The sequence below is a fragment of the Eretmochelys imbricata genome, chromosome 11 (genome assembly GCF_965152235.1).
Source record: "Eretmochelys imbricata isolate rEreImb1 chromosome 11, rEreImb1.hap1, whole genome shotgun sequence".
NCBI classification, from domain to species: Eukaryota; Metazoa; Chordata; order Testudines; family Cheloniidae; genus Eretmochelys; species Eretmochelys imbricata.
In genome coordinates this window covers 523514-537165 of record NC_135582.1, presented here as the reverse complement: position 1 = coordinate 537165, position 13652 = coordinate 523514, and the positions used below count along the sequence as shown (strand labels likewise).

The 13652-nt window shown below is 67.8% G+C and overlaps 1 protein-coding gene across 1 annotated transcript in view; it reads right to left on the bottom strand.

Annotated features, from left to right (window-relative positions):
* Nucleotides 1–902: 902 nt before the first annotated feature.
* Nucleotides 903–13652, bottom strand: part of OBSL1 (obscurin like cytoskeletal adaptor 1) — a 72022-nt gene continuing 59272 nt past the window's right edge. The window contains exons 16-24 of the mRNA XM_077830341.1: nucleotides 8654–8923; nucleotides 7127–7393; nucleotides 6213–6479; nucleotides 5765–5877; nucleotides 5277–5430; nucleotides 4908–5069; nucleotides 2813–2917; nucleotides 2277–2543; nucleotides 903–1378 (exon numbers count right to left, since the gene is read on the bottom strand). Coding sequence (XP_077686467.1) covers nucleotides 1371–1378; nucleotides 2277–2543; nucleotides 2813–2917; nucleotides 4908–5069; nucleotides 5277–5430; nucleotides 5765–5877; nucleotides 6213–6479; nucleotides 7127–7393; nucleotides 8654–8923 — 1613 coding nt within the window. The 3' untranslated portion in view covers nucleotides 903–1370. The remainder of the gene's footprint in view (nucleotides 1379–2276; nucleotides 2544–2812; nucleotides 2918–4907; nucleotides 5070–5276; nucleotides 5431–5764; nucleotides 5878–6212; nucleotides 6480–7126; nucleotides 7394–8653; nucleotides 8924–13652) is intronic.

Below are 13652 nucleotides of genomic sequence, written 5' to 3'. Positions count from 1 at the left end.
ATGGGGACCCCAGCGTAGGACAGAGCTTGTGAGCACAGAAATCAGGGACCGGCCGCAAAGTCCAGCTCGGGGGGACCCAGAGCTCTGGGTGTCCCCTCCCCGCAAGTCCCCAACCAGGTGACTGACTCGCTTCCAGCAGCCCGGCCTCCGTCACCCCCAGCTGCCCCCCTGCGGTCTTTGCCTCCTTCCCGGGCAAACAGGTCCCCTGGTCTCTGTTCCCCAGCACGCCGGCTGGCTCTGGCAGGGGAGGGGCCCGGCGGTCAGCTGCCGGGATTCAGGGTGTCGGCCGGTCATGCCTCCCTGCTTCCAGGAGCTGCTTGAGGTAAGCGCTGCCTGGAGCCTGCACTTTTGACCCCCTCTCATGCCCCAACCCGCTGCCCCTGCCCTGATCCCCCTCTCGCCCTCCAAACCCCTTGGTTCCAGCCTGGATCACCCTCCTGCACCCCCAAACACTCATCCCCAACCCCACCCCAGAGCCCGCACCCCCAGCTGGAGCCCTCACCCCCTCCCACACCCCACACCCCAATTTTGTGAGCATTCATGGCCTCACCATACAATTTACATACCCAGATGTGGCCCTAAGGTCAGAAAGTTTGCCCATCCCAACCTAGATACTTGAGTAACACACAGGGGAAACTGAGGAACACACAATATTCAGAGAAAACATGAAGAACTTTCCTAATTTGTCACAGGGGCAGGAGCACTGCCAGGTGATTTGGAGGTGTACAGGACGGGGGATGGAGGGAGAGTCTGTGGGTGCTGGGGGCAGGGGACACCTGCTCCCTTGCCCACACAAGGGCACCATCTGGATATAGTTCCTCTCTGTTAAGTCCCAGCCCCCCCCCACCCTCCCCCCCCAGTGCTGCCCCACCCAAGTGCGTGGAAGCTGCTGGAGGAGCCCCTGTTGGGGCTCAGCACCCCCACCCCAGGGAGAATTGCCGGCCCAGTTCCTTTCTGCCCATACCCCCATGGGGCTTTGTGGGGGAGAAGCGGGGCCTTTCCCTGGTCCCCAGGCTGGTGACTCACTGCCAGGCCCCTCAGCTGCTCCCCCCCGCAGCCCCTCTATCGCAAGGTGCAGGGGTGGGGAGCGGAAATGGAGGCCTGCCCTCATGTTGCTGAGGAACAGGGAAGTGTAGGGTCCCACTGGGAGGTCAGTTCAGCCACGTTGGGAATGGGGGTCACCCCAGAGCACCCCCTGCCCAGGGCCGGGCAGCCCTGCTTGCTCAGGACACCGCCCCGCTCAGGGGGTGGGGGGGCAGCAGGACGTCCCCCAGCAACGTGGGGCACTGGAGTGGTTAATGGGCAGCCTCTGCCGTGGCCAGCCAGGACCCATCTGTCCAGCCGCAGTCAGGTTCCTCCGATGCCAGCACCTAATGCCCTGCAGGGGAGAAGGGGAGGTCAGGGAGCAACTGACCCACCCCCGTCCAGAGACCCCCTCCCACCATGACCTGGCAGGGCCACGGACCCCAAAGGGTGGGGCGGGGCCCCGTGGCAGAGACGGATCCTGGGTGGGGGCGAGGGGGCCCCCAGCACAGTGATTGACCCCAAGCGAGGCATGGAGGGGCCCCGCGGCAGAGCAATGGACCCCGGGTGGGGAGGGAGCCCCATGGCAGAACGACGGATCCAGGCCGGCTGGGGAGGGGGCCCCATGGCAGAGCGACGGATCCAAGCCGGGTGGGAAGGGGGCCTGCGGCAGAACGACGGACCCCGGGTAGGGAGGGGGCCCCACAGCAGAGCAAAGGATCCAGGCTGGGCGAGCAGAGGCCCCGTGGCAGCGACGGACCCTGGCCAGGGGCCCCACAGTCGGGGGACAGGAGTTGCCCGGGCTGCCAGGCACACCCATGGTGGAGCCTCGGTGCTGCGCCCACAGACGCGGCTGGGACACACGCGTACCTCGCACGGTGAGCGGGGCCTTGGAGCGGGCTCTGCCGACGGAGACCTTCAGCTCACCGCTCGTGCTGGGCGAGGGCCGGCGCAGAGCCAGCCTGTGCTCGTGGCCCACGCTCGCCATGCGGCAGCACCTCTCCGTTCGGGCTCCACGGGGCGTGCGCGGCGGGGGGCAGACACCTCGCACTCAGACCGGGCCCCAGCGGGGGCCAGCGCCTCCACGTTCCGCAGCACCCGGAGCTCCTTGGCTGCAAGGCCACAGCGGCCCGCCAAGGGCGCGCCCAGCCTGGCCCAGGCAGCTCCCAGTGGCACCCAGCCCCACGAACGGTGCCAGCCCCCTCCCGCCCAGGGCCAGCCCCACCCTCCTGCCCCGGCCCCCCACGCCTCACCCTCCACCAGCAGGCGCGCGGTGCAGCGGTCGTCAAAGGCGTCGCAGGTGTAGGAGGCCTCGTCCTCGGGCCCCACCCGGTGGATGATGAGGGTCCGAGAGCCGTCCAGGCTGCAGATCTCGTACTTGTCGCTGGCGAAGATCTCGGTGTCTCCGCGGAACCAGCGCACGCGGCCGCGCGCCTGGGACACCGTGCACTCCAGCGTGGCCTTGTGCCGCACCAGCGCCGTCTTGTCGCGCAGCGGCTTGACGATCCGGACAGGGAGTGCTGCCGAGGGGAGGCGCCTGTGAGCCCGCGGGGATGGGAGGGGACCAGCGAGGGGCTGGGGCCTGGGGTCACTCCCACCTCCCTCCCCCGGAACCCAGTGCTAGCCCTCCCAGCCCTCAGCAAAACCCCAGCTCGGCGCTCGCCCGGCCCTCAGCCGGCACCTACCAGGCGTACTACACCTGCCATCCACTCGCCCCTTCCCCGCACACCGTCCAGCCCCCCCTGCTGCCCACCTAGTCACCCCCCAGGGCTTTGTGGGGACACATTACCCTCCACCTGCAGGCTGGCTTCGGAGGCAGCTGCCTTGGCGACAAACCGGATGCATCCCGCGTCCTCCGGGCGCACGTTGCAGATGAGCAGGAAGTGCCTGGGGCCTGTGGAGGAAGGCGCTGGCGTGACGCCGTGCACCGCGACCCAGCCATTGCTGGGACGACGGGTGAGCAGCCCCCTGCCCCTGGCTGGGACGGGCAGATGGGGAGGGATAAGCAGGGAGATCTCCTTGGGGCTGGTGCCCCACCCTAGAGAGCCACAGAGTCTGGGGCTAATACAGGGTTAATGAAGGGCCCAAGCCTGGCGGGTGTGAGTGACCTCAGCTGGACTCTGGCGCCCCCCGCGCTGAGAGATGCCTGGGGCAGCAGGCAGTGGGAGAGGCAGTGTACGTGTGCGTGTGAGCGTGTGCGTGTGCGAGCGTGTGTCACAGTGAACCAGTGTGCCCGTGTGCACGTGCATGTAACAGTCACCAATGTGGGCATGTGTGTGAACTAGGCACCAGCTTGTGCATTCGTGCATGTGCGAGGGAGCCAGTGTAGGCACCGGTGAACCACGGCGCTGTCCGTTCACCGTGTCTGGTGGGCTGAGCAAAGCGAGGCCTTAGGCTTGTCTCCAGGCAGCCATTCCTGCGACCCGAGCCTGGGTGACTCTAAAGCGCCCAAGCTCCCTAACGTGTGGAGATGCGCAGCCTGGGTGTGGGGTCGGTTAATCTGGCGTGGCACCCTGCCTGCGGAGCCGGCACATCCACAGGGGAAGCTGCTGTGCCAGAGCTGCCCTGGGCTTGTTCCCATGTAGACAGGCTCTTGCGGTGAGGACACACTGTCTAATGGGCGAGTGCCGCCAGCCCATCGATTCCAGCCCGCTGGGGACTGGTCTGGGCCTGGTTGGGCAGAACCCCCTGAGCTGGGTGACAAACACCACCAGGAAACGGACACACGGAGCGCCTGGCACCTGGCGAGCAGGGTCACGGCTTCAGCCACCTCTGTAACTGTCCATAGATCCACGAACTATCTGGGGGCAGCCGCTGACATCGTCCAGCACAGCACTCCCCCAGCTCGTCTCTGCCCCGCTTTCCCCTGGAGTTTAAACCCTGGCGCATATGGTGCGTCTACACCGCCAGGGAGGTGCCAGTGTGGCATGGGACAGCAGAGCCCAGCCAGCGTTAGTCTGGCTAGCACGGGTAACAGCAATAGTGTAGGCACAGTGGCACGGGCTAGCAACCCACGCACAAGCCCCCCGGGGACCCTGTGTATGTATTCGAGTGGCTAGCCCGTGCCACCACGTCTGCACTGCTGCTGGTACCCAGGCCAGCGAGATTAAAGCTGGCATGGGCACAAATACCCCTGCTACAATCTCACCGTCTCTTCCAGTTAGACTTACCCTGGCAGACAGGGAAGAAATGAAGAAGGGGGAATGGCCATGCACACAGATCCCCTGGTGGGGGAAGAAGTGTGGGGGGGGGGGTCACACAGAGGCCCTAGTAGGGGGAGAAATGGGGGACACACACAGAGCCCCTGTCAGGAAGAGAGAAGGGGGACCTGCCATGGGGAGGAGGGGGAATGGGGACACACAGAGCCCCTGGCAGGAGGAGTGAATGGAAGACATGGGAGGGCATTGGGGACCCTCTCAGGAGGAGAGAAGGGGGACCTGCCATGGGGAGGAGGGGGAATGGGGGCACACAGAGCCCCAGAAGGAGGGAGGGTCTGGGCTGTGTTGCAGGAGTCACCGAGGTTGCGGATGGGGTGGGGCACAGGGAGCTGCGGAGGGGGTTGGAGGAATGCAGGAGCCCCAGGGAGTGCCGTGAGCTCAGCCTGCCCAAGCTCTGTGATCCTCTAGCCAGGCCACGCCACTCCAGGAACTCCCTGCGGTGAGTGTCGGTGTGGGTGTGAGTGACAGTCCTGTGGCACCTGACAGACTAACAGACGTCTTGTAGCATCAGCTTTCGTGGGTGAATGCCACAGGACGCTTTGCTGCTTTTACAGATCCAGACGAACACGGCTACCCCTCTGGTGTGAGTGAGGCAGGCAGAGTGGGACAGTGAGCAGCAGGGACACCAGGGCCCCCGGGAGAGGCCTGGCTGGGGGGGACACTCACCCTCTTGCCGAATTTTCACAGTGCTGGTGACTTTGATTTTCTCACCGCCTCTGAACCACTCGCCCTTCACGTCCTCGTGCGACACCTGGCAGGTGAAGACGGCGTTCTCGTTCTCGCGCACAAGCACGTCCGCCAGCTCCTGCACAATCTGCACCTGGCGCTCTGCAAGGGGGACAGGGCCAGAGCGTGGGCCCCGGCGGGACAGGAACAAACCCCTGGGGTGTCCACCCCCACACAGCTCTGCAGGGGCCTGGTGTGACTAAGGGAAGCCCCATGCCCCAGCTCAGAGCCCAGAGGCCACCCCCAGCTCTCAGCCTCCCCCGCACTGTCCCCCACCCCCCGGGAGTCCCCTCGGCTGCCCCGTCGTACCGTAGACCCGCAGCGTGGCGGAGGCCCGGCAGCCGCCTGCATCGCACGTGTACTCCCCTGCGTCGTCCAGGCTGCAGTGGCTGAGCTGCAGAAAGCGCCGCCGGCCCACTGAGTAGATGCGGCACTTGGGCCCCGCTCGCAGCGCCGTCCCGTCCTGCCAGGGAATGCGGAGCAGGACGCAGTCACTGGGCTGCCGGGGGCCTGGGGCCATGCAGGGGACAGGGGCCCCGGCAGGCAGCCTGGGAGGGACGGGGCAGGACGAGGGGCTCGGGGCTGAGCTTGGCCATGCAGTGACACCGCCCGCCAGGAGGCAGGGGAGCTCGTGGCTGGGGCACCCCTCTGCAGCTCGTCCCCATGTGGGTCACCCTCCCTCTGAGCTTTAAGCTGGTCCTGGCCCAGGTTAGAACGCCTGCCTGCAGCCCAGAGGGGCTCCGGGCCGGGTGAGGCCAGGCCCTGGGGCCCAGATGTTTTCACACAGCCGCCCTCACCTTGTACCACTTCACCTCCGCAACGGGGCGGGACAGCTCGCACTCGAAGCTGGCAGCCCCTGTCTCAGGGACACCCACATCTCGGGGGGCCTTCACCATGGCAACTGGTGGCTCTGAGAGGAGAGGAGACACAGGCCCAAGAGTTAACCAGATGCAAGGAGCTCAACTCAGGAGTGGGACCAGAAGGGCACAGGACGCTGCTGTGGAGAAGTTCACAGCGCTGGCATCCCCAGTGGGGCACTGCTGCGGAGAAGCTCACAGCGCTGGCGTCCCCAGTGGGGCACTGCTGTGGAGAAGCTCACAGCGGGGAGGTCGCGGCTGGGCCCTGCTTCGCTGCAAGTGCTGGCCCGTGCCTGTGATCTGCTCTTAGGGCAGGGGCTGCAGACCCCAGTACACAGGCTGCAGCAGCAGGGTCTGACACGTGGCCCGACCCACAGACAAGCCCCACCTCTGACGGTCAGGCGGGCGTTGGAACGCAGGGTGTCGGCGGTGAAGGTGACAGTGCCCGAATCCTCCAGCGTGAGCCCCAGCAGCCTCAGGCTGTGCACGCAGCCCGCGGCGCTGACCCGGCAGGTCCGGCTCGGCTTCACCCGGATGCCGTCCCGTGTCCACATCCCGGGCACATCAGCATGGGACAGCTCCAGCTGGAACGTGGCCGTCTCCTTCTCAAAGGTCTCCACGTCCGACAGTGGCTTCCGCACAGACACCTTTCGGGCTGCAGGGGAGAGAGAGCGGCGCCGGGGGCAGGGATGGGTCTGCACCCGGACCGACGCCATGGGGCAGGGATGGGTCCGCACCTGGACCGGCGCCAGGGGGCAGGGATGGGTCCGCACCCGGACCGACGCCAGGGGGCAGGGATGGGTCCACACCCGGACCGGCGCCAGGGGGCAGGGATGGGTCCGCACCCGGACCGGCGCCAGGGGGCAGGGATGGGTCCGCACCCGGACCGACGCCAGGGGGATAGGGATGGGTCTGCTCCTGGACTGGCACCTGTGGGGGCAGGGATGGGTCTGCACCTGGACCAACACCGGGGGGCAGCGATAGGTCTGCACCAAGGGGATGGGCCAGCCATGAGCCCCCACAGCCCATCCCAGGGATGACTCCCAGCCAGCTGCAGCTGCCAGGGAACTTCCCTGAGATACAGCCTCAGACGCTCGGCTCCCATTTGAATCCCCTGCCCACCTCAGGCCACCCCACAGCCTCCCCGCACCACCCCCACTGCCCTCTCCAGGCCACCCCACACACACCATTACCTCCCCTCCGCACCACCCTCCCCTCCCTGCAGCCTCTCCCGTCCTTGGCACGGCCTGGCCAGGCCCTACTGCAGTAAAGCTGCCCCAGAGCCAGGGCAGGGTCACCTACGCTCCACTCTCAGCTTGGCCTGCGTCCGGTCATGGAGGCTCTCGCAGCGGTAGGTGCCGCGGTCCGAGGGGCTGAGGCTGCGAATGGTCAGGCCCCGTCTGCACCCGGCCTCCTGCAGCTGGTACTTGCAGCCCGGCTGGATGAGCACCCCCTGCTTCAGCCACTGCACCTCGCCGGCCTCGCGGCTCAGCTCCACTTCGAGCAGCGCGTCCTGCAGCTCCTCGGCCACCACATCCTGCAGCTTCCGCACAAACAGCACCTGGGCCTCTGCAAGGCACCGCAGGGCAGGACTTCCAGCGGGCCCGACGGGCAGCCATGGGAAGCCCCCGCCGCCCAGACCCTGTGAGAGACCCTCTGGGGAACTACCCCCCAGGAACTACACTCCCGTCCAACAGCCCAGAACGTGTGAAAAACCCACCCTGCCATTCCCGCCACCCCCAGGAGACCTCTTGGCACCCACCCCAAGCCATCCTAGACCCCTCTCATGAGAGACCCCTCCCAACAAAATACCTCCCTCTGGGAGAGACCCCCTGTGACGAAGTGGGAATTTCTTAATGTTTTCTCTGAATACTCTGTGCGTGCCTCAGTTTCCCCTATGCAGTTCTTAAGTCTCTAGGTGGGGGGATCAGGGGGTGTGATTGTGGCAGAGCCCTAGAGGGCCAGTGTGATGGGGTCTGCACAGAGAATGGCTGACACCCTGTCTCCTGGCCACTGATGGCCTGGGCCCCTCCCCTGCAAAGGGGCCCACTGAAGGGGTTGGAGAACAAAGAGATCAGGTGGCCTCAGGGCCTGGGAAAGGGACAAAGCCCAGACGAGGGGCGGGAGAGTTTCAGTTGGAAGCTGGCTGGGGAAATGTGGGGAGGCTCAGAGGTCCTGTCCTCTGTACCTACAGGCTCTGTGCTGTGTGAGCTTCTTGCCCTGGGAAGAGGAGGCTTCCCCAGAGTCCTGACTGGCTTCGTATGGAGGCCGTTCCAGAGCATCGCCCGGGGACTCCGTGACACCCCCAAACAGGATGGACCCTCCCTGAGACTCCATCCCCAACGAGACAGACCCCGAGAACCATGGCCTGACACCCCCTCGCATCCCTCTGTCCCTCAATGAGATTCCCCCCAAGACACACACACTTGGCTAGGATGTGCTGTGGCCAGCCCCAGGCCCCTACCCTTGACACTCAGCCAGGTGGGCCCACCCTAGGCTCCTCCCCTTGCACGCTCAGACAGGCCACCCCACCCCAGGCCCCTCCCTTGCACACTTAGCCAGGCCACCCCGCCCCAGGCCCCTCCCTTGCACACTTAGCCAGGCCACCCGTGCCCCAGGCCCCTCACCTTGCATGCTCAGACAGGTGGCCCCACCCCAGGGTCTTCACATGCACGCTCAACCAGGTGGCTCCGCCCCATGCTCCTCCCTTGCACACTCAGACAAGTGGCCCCTCCTCCAGGCGCCTCCTTAGCACACTCAGAGAAGCCACCCTGTCCCAGTCCCCTCCCTTGCACACTTAGCCAGGCAACCCCGGCCCAGGCCCCTCACCTTGCACGCTCAGCCGGGCTGTGCTCACAAGGCCCTCAGCGCAGGCTGTCACGGTGGCTGCGTCCCCCAGCTGGCACTGCCGGATGGTGAGGGCGTGGCACAGCCCATTCCTGGTCACCACCAGCCGCTCGCAGGGGGTGACAGCCTGGCCGTTCAGCTGCCACGTCAGGGCCACGTCATCCGGGGACACCAGGCACTTGAAGGTGGCATCATCCCCCTCCAGCACTGTCCGGTTGAGCAGCTCCGAGATGATCTCCACCACCCTGGGCACTGGGGTCAGAGCGGGTGAGAGCGGGAGGCTCCCTCTGGGCCTCTGGCCCATCTCCCCCCACATCCCGCTCGACCCCTCCCTCCCCCACACCTGCTTGCCCCCTCCCCCGCTCACACCCCATCCCCACACCCTGCTCGCCCCCTCCCCTGCACCCCGCTCGCCCCCTCCCCCCACACACCACCTCCGCCAGCGCCCCGCTCATCCTCCTCCCCCTGCACACCACACAGCTCTCTCCCCCAGCACCCCTGGTTCCACTCTTCTGACCCCCCACTTTCAGTCCCTGCTCCCTCTGGCCCTGCCCCCTCCCTCCGTCCCGTTCCACATCACTCAGCCACTCCCGGCTGCTGGGAGCCAGCGTGGGCTGCAAGAGGGCGCCTGGCTCTGCACCCCCACCCCGGGCACAACCCGCACCCCCCAGTGCCCAGCCAAGGGCAGCGCCCAGGCTCAGAGCAGCTGAGTGAAGGGCACCCTGGGCAAGAAATGGGTGATGCTGTTCGGAGGAGCTCATGCCCCCTCCCCCGGCGCATGGCACCCACCTGGGATTGGTACGTCCCTCCCCAGATCCAGAGAGCCACGGCCACAAAATACCCCCTTTCCCTGGGCCGGTGTGACTGGGCTGTCAGTGCGTCCCTCCCCTCCCATGGGGCACAGCCCAGCCATGGGGACCCACCTGCCTCATGCCAGCTTGGGGACTGCAGTGCACTCTGTTGGGGGTCAGGCCACTGGGCTGGGACAGGTCTTGGGAGGGGGGCTGGGTCACAGAGGCTGTGTCTGCAGGGGAGTTGGAAGGTCCCTGGAGCTGGTCTGGTCTCGGGGGTTCAGGGCCCTAGGGCTGAGGGCTGAGCCCCGGTGGCTGGGCTGGGCCCCAAGGGCTGGGCTGGGTCTCAGGGGATCAGGTCCCTGGAGCTGGTCTGATCTGGGGGTGTCAGGGCCCCAGGGGCAGTGGATCAGGGCCCCACGGCTGAGGGCTGGGTCTCAAGGCTGAGGGCTGGGCTTTGGGGGCTGGGTTGGGTCTCGGGGGTTCAGGTCCCTGGAGCTGGTCTGGTCTTGGGGGGTCAGGGCCCCCAGGCTGAGGGCTGGGCCCCAGGGGCAATGGATCAGGTCCCTGGAACTGAGGGCTGGGCTGGGGGGGGTCAGGGCCTTGGGGCTGAGGTTGGGCCCCAGGGGCAGTGGATCAGGGCTCCGGGGCTGAGGACTGGGTCTCAAGGCTGAGGGCTGGGCCTCGGGGGCTGGGTTGGGTCTCGGGGGTTCAGGTCCCTGGAGCTGGTCTGGTCTGGGGGGGTCAGAGCCCCGGGGCTGAGGTTGGGCCCCAGGGGGATCAAGTCCCTGGAGCAGGGCCCCATGGCCCCGTGACTCACCCTGCACAGTCAGCGTGGCCAGCGTCCGGTCATCCTTGGACTCGCAGGAGTACTCGCCGGCGTCCTCAGGCCCCACATTGCTCAGAGCCAGGGAGCGCTCCCGCCCCTCTGCCTTGATCTCCCACCTGCCGCTGGGCTCCAGCTCCTGCCCATCCTTCAGCCACACCACCTGCCCCTTGGCCTTGCACAGCTCGCACCACAGCAGCACCGTCTCGCCCACGTGCGCCTGCACGTCCGACAGGCCTCGCACAAATTTCACCAGCAGCTCTGGGAACACGAGCAGAGGCCAGTCGGTATCTGTGCCCCAGCTGGGGGGCCCAACCTGCCTCCAGCACCACTGGATCCCCGCTGCCATGGGGTGGCCCTGTCCTGCCCCAGCCCTGCTCTGCCCTGGGGCTGCAGGGCTGCTGCCTGGGACTCCCCCCGGTGCCGCTGCCCTCACCTTTCACGCTCACTTCAAACTGCATCTGGTCATGGCGGGAGAGGCAGGTGTAGAGGCCGGCGTCGTCCTTGCCCACGTTGCTCAGCACCAGGCTCTGCACCCGGCCCTCTCGCCGCAGCTCGCAACGCTGCCCTGCTGCCAGGGGCTGCCGGGGGCCCCTCCAGCTCACTGAGGCCTGCTCCTTGGAGACAATGGCTGAGAGCACGGCACTGCCCCCCTCCAGCACCAGCACCTTCTCCGGCTTCTCCTGCTTGTTCACAAACACCACTGGAGCCTCTGCAGAGAGAGAACCATGAGCAGGGAGCCGGGCGCAGGCAGGAGCCGGGCCAGAGAGCCAGGCAGGGGCCAGGTGCTGGCTAGAGCTGGGCAAGGAGCTGGGCACTGTCAGGATCCAGGCATGTAGCAGGGCAGGGAGCCAGGCAGGGAGCTGGGCACAGGCAGGAGCCGGGCAGGGAGCCAGGCAGGGAGCTGGGTAGAGAGCCGGGCACAGGCAGGAGCAGGGCGGGGAGTCAGGCGCTGGCAGGGAGCCAGGCATGGAGCTGGGCGCTGGCAGGGAGCCAGGCAGGGAGCTGGTTGCTGGCAGGGAGCTGGGCACAGGCAGGGGGCCGGTCAGGGAGCTGGGCAGAGAGCCGGGCACAGGCAGGAGCAGGACGGGGAGCCAGGTGCTGGCAGGGAGCTGGCAGGGAGCCGGGCAGGGAGCTGGGTGCTGGCAGGGAGCTGGGCAGGGAGCTGGGCACAGGCAGGATCCGGGCAGGGGGCCGGGCAGGGAGCTGGCAGGGAGCTGGGCACAGGCAGGAGCAGGGTGGGGAGCTGGGCAGGGGGCCAGGCAGGGAGCTGAGCAGAGAGCCGGGCACAGGCAGGAGCAGGACGGGGAGCCAGGTGCTGGCAGGGAGCCGGGCAGGGAGCTGGGTGCTGGCAGGGAGCTGGGCAGGGAGCTGGGCAGGGAGCTGGGCACAGGCAGGATCCGGGCAGGGGGCCGGGCAGGGAGCTGGGCACAGGCAGGAGCAGGGCGGGGAGCTGGGCAGGGGGCCAGGCAGGGAGCTGGGCAGAGAGCCGGGCACAGGCAGGAGCAGGACGGGGAGCCAGGTGCTGGCAGGGAGCTGGCAGGGAGCCGGGCAGGGAGCTGGGTGCTGGCAGGGAGCTGGGCAGAGAGCTGGCCACAGGCAGGATCCGGGCAGGGGGCCGGGCAGGGAGCTGGCAGGGAGCTGAGCACAGGCAGGAGCAGGGCGGGGAGCTGGGCAGGGGGCGAGGCAGGGAGCTGGGCAGAGAGCCGGGCACAGGCAGGAGCAGGGCGGGGAGCAGGGCAGGGAGCCGGGCAGGCAAGGACGGTCCCCACAGCCTGGCTCACCTCTCACTCGCAGGGTGAAGTGCACCTCGTCGTCCCCAGTGTCACAGCTGAAGGTGCCGCTGTCGCCCGGCTCCGTCTGCTTGATGGTGAGTCTGCGCGAGGGCCCCTGGCTGCCCAGGAGGAGCCGCGCCCCGGAGCGCAGCGCCCGCTTGTTCTTCAGCCACTGGACAGGAGCCTGCTCCTGGGAGAGCCGGGCAACCAGCGTGACGCTCTCCCCTTCCAGGACCTCCACGGGCGTCTTGGCCTCCTCCTTATTCACGACCCGAATGGGGGGGGCTGGAACCAGAGGGGAAAGGAAATCAGCGGGCAGCCCTGGGACAGGTTTTCCGGGGCGCTGTGGGGAGCAGGCTGGGAGAGGGTGGCTATATTCCCAAAGGGAAAACAGGACACCGTGAGGAGCTGGCCTGAGCCACTCGCCCGAGCCCCCCTCCTTGTGCAGGGCTGGCCCACACTGCTCCCCCGAACCCCCCGCCCGCACCTGAGCACGGCCTCCCCCCGCGTGGGGCTGGCATCGCCGCTCACCCTCCTGCACGCTCCTGCACACCCCACTTTTCTGACCAAAATGGCCATTTGTCCCCCTGATCAAGTCAGCAAAGCAAACAGCACAAATACCCACTTCAGCAGGGGGCGCCGTGGGGAGCGGGGTAGGGGTCACTGGCTGTGGGGGGGCACTCGCAGCTACACCAGCCCGGCCTCTCCCAGCAGGGGGCGCCGTGGGGAGCGGGGTAGGGGTCACTGGCTGTGGGGGGGCACTCGCAGCTACACCAGCCCGGCCTCTCCCAGCAGGGGGCGCCCTGGGGAGCGGGGTAGGGGGTCACTGGCTGTGGGGGGGCACTCGCAGCTACACCAGCCCGGCCTCTCCCAGCAGGGGGCGCCCTGGGGAGCGGGGTAGGGGGTCACTGGCTGTGGGGGGGCACTCGCAGCTACCCCAGCCCCGCCTCTCCCAGCAGGGGGCGCCGTGGGGAGCGGGGCAGGAACGCTGGCTGGGGGGGGGCACTCGCAGCTACCCCATCCCTGCCTTTCCCAGCAGGGGGCGCCATGGGGAGCGGGGCAGGAACGCTGGCTGGGGGGGGGGCACTCGCAGCTACCCCAGCCCCGCCTCTCCCAGCAGGGGGCGCCGTGGGGAGCGGGGTAGGGGTCACTGGCTGTGGGGGGGCACTTGCAGCTACCCCAGCCCCACCTCTCCCAGCAGGGGGCACCGTGGGGAGCGGGGCAAGAACACTGGCTGGGGGGGCACTCGCAGCTACTCCAGCCCTGCCTCTCCCAGCAGGGGGCGCCGTGGGGAGCGGGGCAGGAACGCTGGCTAAGGGGGGCACTCGCAGCTACCCCATCCCTGCCTTTCCCAGCAGGGGGCGCCGTGGGGAGCGGGGTAGGGGGTCACTGGCTGTGGGGGGCACTCGCAGCTACCCCAACCCCACCTCTCCCAGCAGGGGGCACCGTGGGGAGCGGGGCAGGAACGCTGGCTAAGGGGGGCACTCGCAGCTTCCCCAGCCCCGCCTCTCCCAGCAGGGGGCGCCGTGGGGAGCGGGGCAGGAACGCTGGCTGGGGGGGCACTCGCAGCTACCCCAGCCCCGCCTCTC